The following is a 9,113-nucleotide window of genomic DNA, read 5'->3' on the forward strand; positions in this document are numbered from 1 at the left end:
TGCATTGGGGGAAACCAGCCCTGGAACTATTGGTTCATGTAGACCTGAATGTACACATGTAGCTAGATAGTTCATGTAGACCTGAATGTACACATGTAGCTAGATAGTTCATGTAGACCTGAATGTACACATGTAGCTAGCTAGATTGTTCATGTAGCTAGATAGTTCATGTAGACCTGAATGTAGTTAGATAGATGGAGTGTAATGTTAACTCACACCCTGCTAACTGAGGATTCCATGTGTCCCCCAAATGGCACCCTATTCCCTACAAAAGTAGTGCACTATATAGGGAATAGGGCTCTGGTCTAAAATAGTGCAGTATATAGAGAATAGCCCTGGTCTAAAATAGTGCAGGAAATAGGGTGCCAATTGAGATGTAACTCATGTGAGATTCATGTTGCTGACTGAAGCTCATCGTAACTGGAATAAACATTTATTTAAGAACAAGATTTGGATTCTATGACTTTGCACTTTTCTCCTCTGAGTGATGAGATCACTGATGACGTTGGGCAGTAGACTTGAAGTGTCGTCGTACATGAATGATAGTGTCTGTTGTAGTGCACTAGAAACTAGCCTGATTCTCTGTACACCAGACATTATTAAATAAACTACTGACTCTTCTCCCCCCCGCCCAGTCTGTTCTTTCTGCTACTTTTGTAGTCCCTGTAAATCTCTAGTGCTGGGAACTACAAACCCCATCTATTCTCAACTCAGGAAGCAGAAGAAAGGTGTTTCAGATGTCTTTTATTGACCTTAGCAAGACGCATAATAGAAAAATGATCAAAACATTCTCTACAAAAATAAAAAGATCAACTCGCTACAATGGATGAACACAATCTCATGGGAGGAGAGGGGAGGAGCTAAACGATATTACACACCAGGTCAACACGATCTCATGTGAGGAGAGGGGAGGAGCTAAACGATATTACACACCAGTTCAACACGATCTCATGGGAGGAGAGGGGAGGAGCTAAACGATATTACACACCAGGTCAACACGATCTCATGGGAGGAGAGGGGAGGAGCTAAACGATATTACACACCAGTTCAACACATCCATCATGAAACAACCTTAACCTTGTTCTGTTCCTCAGTCCGACAGCGTCCACAACCTTTTGTTTAGAAACGCAGTAAAACCACAAAACACACAATCCCCCCCCCCCCCCCCCCCCCCCCCAAGGCCTTTCAAATGTTCCTGTGACCTACAAGATAATCCGCTCAGTATTTCTGACCAGAGAGGAGGAGGTGTTAGACATTCAAGTTTCCCTTTTTGTTCCCTCACAGGAGTCTTCAGACCTCCCTAAGTGACGTCGTAGAAAAGATGGCGGTCCTGAAGGAAAGGAGATGAGGAAGGAAGGGAAGCTTGTTGAGTCCATCACAAAAACGTGCTTCTAGGAAAGACCCACTCTTCCATAAGAGTTGAATACTATATAATTTAATATCGGATTAATTTAATTTACACAAAAAAACTGCAATTGAAAAAAAATAAACTCTTTAAATTCCGTTTAAAGCGAGAATCCACCCAAGTCAAACATGATATCAGAACTAAAAGGGTATACTGAGCCAGCTGCAGTAGAGATGGGCTAGAGACAGAGAGACGAGGGGGAAGGTAGGTTTGACCAGGCACTCGTCTGTTAGTAGGTAGCAGAGGATGATGAGTTACTATGAATAACTATACACAGACAGACAGACAGACAGACAAGACAGACAAGACAGACAAGACAGACAAGACAGACAGACACACTGCAGAGAGGGCCTGGTTTGTACATGGTCCAGTCAGTCATTAGTAGCAGTGGTTGGCTGAGGTTCCGGCTCTCTGCTGTCTGCCTGAAAAGACTCCCTATATTGTGCACTAAGTTTGACCAGAATCCACATAGACCTCTGGTCAAAAATAGTGCACTATATAGGGAATAGGGTGCTGTTTGATACACATATGGTTGTGTGTCGGTGTTCTCAGATGGTCTGGTATCCAGCATGGCTCCTCTTCCTGCCGATGAGGTAAGCGATGAGAACGATGAGAACCAGGCCGGCCAGAGCAGCTCCCACGACGATGGGAATCAACATGCTGTCCTGATCCAACTGACACTCCTCCGCTAGAGGGAGGGAGAGGGGGGATGAGGAGGGAGAGGAGGGATGTGGAGGGAGAGGGGGATGTGGAGGGAGAGGGGGGATGTGGAGGGAAAGGGGGGATGTGGAGGGAAAGGGGGGATGTGGAGGGAAAGGGGGGATGTGGAGGGAGAGGGGGGATGTGGAGGGAGAGGGGGGATGTGGAGGGAAAGGGGGGATGTGGAGGGAAAGGGGGGATGTGGAGGGAGAGGGGGGATGAGGAGGGAAAGGGGGGATGTGGAGGGAGAGGGGGGATGTGGAGGGAGAGGAGGGATGTGGAGGGAGAGGAGGGATGTAGAGGGAGAGAAAGAAAAACAGAGATGTAACTCGTGAGATTCATGTTGCTGACTGAAGCTCATCGTAACTGGAATAAACATTTATTTAAGAACAAGATTTGGATTCTATGACTTTGCACTTTTCTCCTCTGAGTGATGAGATCACTGATGACGTTGGGCAGTAGACGTGAAGTGTCGTCGTACATGAATGATAGTGTCTGTTGTAGTGCACTAGAAACTAGCCTGATTCTCTGTACACCAGACATTATTAAATAAACTACTGAACTTCTAATCAAGGACACATTGACTAAGTGGAGAGAGAGGAGATGGATAGATCATATGAAAGGGTAGAGAGAGAGGAGAGAGAGGAGAGATCATATGAAAGGGTAGAGAGAGAGGAGATGGATAGATCATATGAAAGGGTAGAGAGAGAGGAGATGGATAGATCATATGAAAGGGTAGAGAGAGAGGAGATGGATAGATCATATGAAAGGGTAGAGAGAGAGGAGAGATCATATGAAAGTGTAGAGAGAGAGAGGAGATGGATAGATCATATGAAAGGGTAGAGAGAGAGAGAGGAGAGATGGATAGATCATATGAAAGGGTAGAGAGAGAGAGAGGAGAGATGGATAGATCATATGAAAGGGTAGAGAGAGAGGAGATGGATAGATCATATGAAAGGGTAGAGAGAGAGAGGAGATGGATAGATCATATGAAAGGGTAGAGAGAGAGGAGAGATGGATAGATCATATGAAAGGGTAGAGAGAGAGGAGATGGATAGATCATATGAAAGGGTAGAGAGAGAGGAGATGGATAGATCATATGAAAGGGTAGAGAGAGAGGAGAGATCATATGAAAGTGTAGAGAGAGAGAGGAGCTGGATAGATCATATGAACGGGTAGAGAGAGAGAGAGGAGAGATGGATAGATCATATGAAAGGGTAGAGAGAGAGAGAGGAGAGATGGATAGATCATATGAAAGGGTAGAGAGAGAGGAGATGGATAGATCATATGAAAGGGTAGAGAGAGAGAGGAGATGGATAGATCATATGAAAGGGTAGAGAGAGAGGAGAGATGGATAGATCATATGAAAGGGTAGAGAGAGAGGAGATGGATAGATCATATGAAAGGGTAGAGAGAGAGGAGATGGATAGATCATATGAAAGGGTAGAGAGAGAGGAGATGGATAGATCATATGAAAGGGTAGAGAGAGAGGAGAGATCATATGAAAGTGTAGAGAGAGAGAGGAGATGGATAGATCATATGAAAGGGTAGAGAGAGAGGAGATGGATAGATCATATGAAAGGGTAGAGAGAGAGGAGAGATGGATAGATCATATGAAAGGGTAGAGAGAGAGGAGAGATCATATGAAAGGGTAGAGAGAGAGAGGAGATGGATAGATCATATGAAAGGGTAGAGAGAGAGGAGAGATGGATAGATCATATGAAAGGGTAGAGAGAGAGGAGATGGATAGATCATATGAAAGGGTAGAGAGAGAGGAGAGATCATATGAAAGTGTAGAGAGAGAGAGGAGATGGATAGATCATATGAAAGGGTAGAGAGAGAGGAGAGATCATATGAAAGTGTAGAGAGAGAGGAGAGATCATATGAAAGGGTAGAGAGAGAGGAGAGATGGATAGATCATATGAAAGGGTAGAGAGAGAGGAGAGATCATATGAAAGTGTAGAGAGAGAGAGGAGAGATGGATAGACCATATGAAAGGGTAGAGAGAGAGGAGAGAGATGGATAGATCATATGAAAGTGTAGAGAGAGAGAGAGGAGAGATGGATAGATCATATGAAAGGGTAGAGAGAGAGAGAGGAGAGATGGATAGACCATATGAAAGGAGAGGAGAGATGGATAGACCATATGAAAGGGTAGAGAGAGAGGAGAGATGGATAGACCATATGAAAGTGTAGAGAGAGAGAGGAGAGATGGATAGATCATATGAAAGGGTAGAGAGAGAGAGGAGAGATGGATAGATCATATGAAAGGGTAGAGAGAGAGGAGAGATGGATAGATCATATGAAAGGGTAGAGAGAGAGGAGAGATGGATAGACCATATGAAAGGAGAGGAGAGATGGATAGACCATATGAAAGGGTAGAGAGAGAGAACGCTAGATTAGATCATATCCGGTACCTTGTGCAAACTGTCCTCTGGTGATGCCGAAGGGCTGGACCTGCAGGTGGAAGGTGTTGAGGGAGAAGTTCTGGTCTACAGACAAAGTCTGTTCTGAACTACACATGTAGCTACGCCCCAGGGAGCCACGCAGGTAGTCCAGACTACTGTTACTGGTGTTGAACGGGGCTGGAGGGAGGGAGAGAGAGAGAGAGGAAGTGTAGAGAGGTAGAGGTGAACAGAGATCCAGACATTGTTATGGAACAGCAATTATTCAACAGAGAGAAAGAGAGAGAGAGATAAAGAGAGGGGGACATAGAGAGAGAGAGAGAGAGGGGGACATAGAGAGAGAGAGAGGGACAGATAGAGAAAGAGAGAGAGAGAGAGAGAGAGAGAGAGAGAGGTACAGAGAGAGAGAGAGAGAGAGAGAGAGGGACAGAGAGAGAGAGAAGGACAGAGCGAGAGAGAGGGACAGAGCGAGAGAGAGAGAGAGGTGGTAAAGGTGAGTGGTAGTATATATAATCTCAGTCCTGAAGAGACCGATCATCAGTGTAACATACTGGTACTGTTTGGTCTATATGAACACTATTGATAACAGAGGAAACACTAACCTGTCATATCAGACCAAGCTGCTACCACAGACAGGCCAGTCAGGTGGTACCTGTTAGACGTGGTGTTCTGGAAAGACAAGAAACAACATCAGCCACAGAGGAGAGGAGAGAGAATTGACAGACAGACAGATAGATAACCACAGATAGGTAATCAGACAGACTGATATCCAGTCAGGCAGATAGGTAAAGAGACCGACAGACAGGGAGACAGACAGATAGGTAAACAGACAGACTGATAACCAGTCAGGCAGACAGGTAAACAGACAGGGAGGCAGACAGACTGATAACCAGACAGGCAGGGAGGCAGACAGACAGACAAAAGTGTAAAAGACTGACAGACAGGTAAACGGTAGAGTGATGATGTCACCAGAGTAAACAGGAAGCTGAGGTTGGTGGCACTGCCCTGTGTCAGCACCAGGGTGGCGCTGGTGGGGTCACATGATCCTGAGCTGGTCGTCTGATTGGGCTGCAGGTTTACTACTTCCTGGATAGTCTGTCAATGAGGAGAGGGATAGGTTATTGTGTGTTACTGGGACAGTGTGTGTGTGTGTGTGTGTGTGTGTGTGTGTGTGTGTGTTACCTTATTCTGTGAGGCAGAGAAGTGGGAGATGTTGAGCTGCAGTGCCATGCGGGCCAGCAGACAGACGGTCCCATTGCTATTGGAGACAGAGTAGCTGCCCTGGTTAGGTGTTCCAGGGGGGGTGGGGACGGGGGCGGGGGCTGCTGTGGTGGTGGAGGGGGGTGGAGGCGGGGCTGTGGTGGTGGAGGGGGATGGAGGCGGGGCTGTGGTGAAGCTCTGGTCAGCAGTACACACACTCTCTGGGAAGAACAGAACAGACGGTTCAGACCAGCTTTCACACAACACGGGTCAATAACCTCATACTGTTCAGACCAGCTATCACACAACACGGGTCAATACCCTCATACTGTTCAGACCAGCTATCACACAACACGGGTCAATACCCTCATACTGTTCAGACCAGCTATCACACAACACGGGTCAATACCCTCATACTGTTCAGACCAGCTATCACACAACACAACACGGGTCAATACCCTCAGACTGTTCAGACCAGCTATCACACAACACAACACGGGTCAATACCCTCATACTGTTCAGACCAGCTATCACACAACACGGGTCAATACCCTCATACTGTTCAGACCAGCTATCACACAGCACGGGTCAATACCCTCATACTGTTCAGACCAGCTATCACACAACACGGGTCAATACCCTCATACTGTTCAGACCAGCTATCACACAACACAGGTCAATACCATCATACTGTTCAGACCAGCTATCACACAACACGGGTCAATACCCTCATACTGTTCAGACCAGCTATCACACAACACGGGTCAATACCCTCATACTGTTCAGACCAGCTATCACACAACACGGGACAATACCCTCATACTGTTCAGACCAGCTATCACACAACACGGGTCAATACCCTCATACTGTTCAGACCAGCTATCACACAACACGGGTCAATACCCTCATACTGTTCAGACCAGCTATCACACAACACGGGTCAATACCCTCATACTGTTCAGACCAGCTATCACACAACACGGGTCAATACCCTCATACTGTTCAGACCAGCTGTCACACAACACAACACGGGTCAATACCCTCATACTGTTCAGACCAGCTATCACACAGCACGGGTCAATACCCTCATACTGTTCAGACCAGCTATCACACAACACGGGTCAATACCCTCATACTGTTCAGACCAGCTATCACACAACACGGGTCAATACCATCATACTGTTCAGACCAGCTGTCACATAACACAACACGGGTCAATAACCTCATACTGTTCAGACCAGCTATCACACAACACGGGTCAATACCCTCATACTGTTCAGACCAGCTATCACACAACACGGGTCAATACCCTCATACTGTTCAGACCAGCTGTCACACAACACAACACGGGTCAATACCCTCATACTGTTCAGACCAGCTATCACACAACACAACACGGGTCAATACCCTCATACTGTTCAGACCAGCTATCACACAACACAACGCAGGTCAATACCCTCATACTGTTCAGACCAGCTATCACACAACACGGGTCAATACCATCATACTGTTCAGACCAGCTGTCACATAACACAACACGGGTCAATACCCTCATACTGTTCAGACCAGCTATCACACAACACGGGTCAATACCCTCATACTGTTCAGACCAGCTATCACACAACACGGGTCAATACCCTCATACTGTTCAGACCAGCTATCACACAACACGGGTCAATACCCTCATACTGTTCAGACCAGCTATCACACAACACGGGTCAATACCCTCATACTGTTCAGACCAGCTGTCACACAACACAACACGGGTCAATACCCTCATACTGTTCAGACCAGCTATCACACAACACAACACGGGTCAATACCCTCATACTGTTCAGACCAGCTATCACACAACACAACGCAGGTCAATACCCTCATACTGTTCAGACCAGCTATCACACAACACAGGTCAATACCCTCATACTGTTCAGACCAGCTATCACACAACACGGGTCAATACCATCATACTGTTCAGACCAGCTGTCACATAACACAACACAGGTCAATACCCTCATACTGTTCAGACCAGCTATCACACAACACGGGTCAATACCCTCATACTGTTCAGACCAGCTATCACACAACACGGGTCAATACCCTCATACTGTTCAGACCAGCTATCACACAACACGGGTCAATACCCTCATACTGTTCAGACCAGCTATCACACAACACGGGTCAATACCCTCATACTGTTCAGACCAGCTATCACACAACACGGGTCAATACCCTCATACTGTTCAGACCAGCAACCACACAACACGGGTCAATACCCTCATACTGTTCATTTAAACACAATAAGTTAAGTGGTCAAAGTCAAACATGTAAAGGAATAACCAAATGGTTGATGGTCAGTAAACAGTTGTTAATGGTTGATGGGCAGTAAACAGTTGTTAATGGTTGATGGCCAGTGAACAGTTGTTAATGGTTGATGGTCAGTAAACAGTTGTTAATGGTTGATGGGCAGTAAACAGTTGTTAATGGTTGATGGGCAGTAAACAGTTGTTAATGGTTGATGGTCAGTGAACAGTTGTTAATGGTTGATGGCCAGTAAACAGTTGTTAATGGTTGATGGCCAGTGAACAGTTGTTAATGGTTGATGGTCAGTGAACAGTTGTTAATGGTTGATGGTCAGTGAACAGTTGTTAATGGTTGATGGTCAGTAAACAGTTGTTAATGGTTGATGGTCAGTGAACAGTTGTTAATGGTTGATGGTCAGTGAACAGTTGTTAATGGTTGATGGTCAGTGAACAGTTGTTAATGGTTGATGGTCAGTAAACAGTTGTTAATGGTTGATGGTCAGTGGTGGACAATAAGGGTGCGTCCCAAATTAGCCCCGGTCCAAAGTAGTGCACTATCTAGAGAAAGGGTGAGATTGGGGGCTCAGCCCAGGTGTTGGTGGCTGTACCGTTGGGGCTCAGATCGTCTCCCGTCATGTAGGCCTCCATCGTGACGTTTGAGAAGGTGACGGTGGCTCCTCCCACAATGACAGGTGAGGCGCTGATACATCTGTAGGTGGTGTTGACCCTAGCAACCATCCCTACAGAGGTCGTCTCCACAGTTACCACATCTGTCGAAAAACAGACAAGACACATTGGTCAGCAATCAAATAATAATCCATTCTGTGTGTGAAGCCTGACTCCCTGTGTTAGTATGACTCCCTGTGTTAGTATGACTCCGTGTTAGTATGTGTGTGTTAGTATGACTCCCTGTGTTAGTATGACTCCGTGTTAGTATGTGTGTGTGAAGCCTGACTCCCTGTGTTAGTATGACTCCCTGTGTTAGTATGTGTGTGTTAGTATGACTCCCTGTGTTAGTATGTGTGTGTTAGTATGACTCCCTGTGTTAGTATGTGTGTGTTAGTATGACTCCCTGTGTTAGTATGTGTGTGTTAGTATGACTCCC

The 9,113-nt window shown here is 46.1% G+C and overlaps 1 protein-coding gene across 1 annotated transcript in view; it reads right to left on the reverse strand.

The window, feature by feature from the left end:
• Positions 1-724: 724 nt before the first annotated feature.
• The window catches only part of LOC139372870 (lysosome-associated membrane glycoprotein 1-like), an 18,075-nt gene continuing 9,686 nt past the window's right edge, over positions 725-9,113 (reverse strand). Inside the window, exons 4-9 of the mRNA XM_071112723.1 lie at positions 8,617-8,778; positions 5,691-5,929; positions 5,478-5,603; positions 5,111-5,177; positions 4,521-4,688; positions 725-2,093 (exon numbers count right to left, since the gene is read on the reverse strand). Coding sequence (XP_070968824.1) covers positions 1,954-2,093; positions 4,521-4,688; positions 5,111-5,177; positions 5,478-5,603; positions 5,691-5,929; positions 8,617-8,778 — 902 coding nt within the window. The 3' untranslated portion in view covers positions 725-1,953. The remainder of the gene's footprint in view (positions 2,094-4,520; positions 4,689-5,110; positions 5,178-5,477; positions 5,604-5,690; positions 5,930-8,616; positions 8,779-9,113) is intronic.

This window comes from Oncorhynchus clarkii, chromosome 18, assembly GCF_045791955.1.
Source record: "Oncorhynchus clarkii lewisi isolate Uvic-CL-2024 chromosome 18, UVic_Ocla_1.0, whole genome shotgun sequence".
Lineage (NCBI taxonomy): Eukaryota > Metazoa > Chordata > Actinopteri > Salmoniformes > Salmonidae > Oncorhynchus > Oncorhynchus clarkii.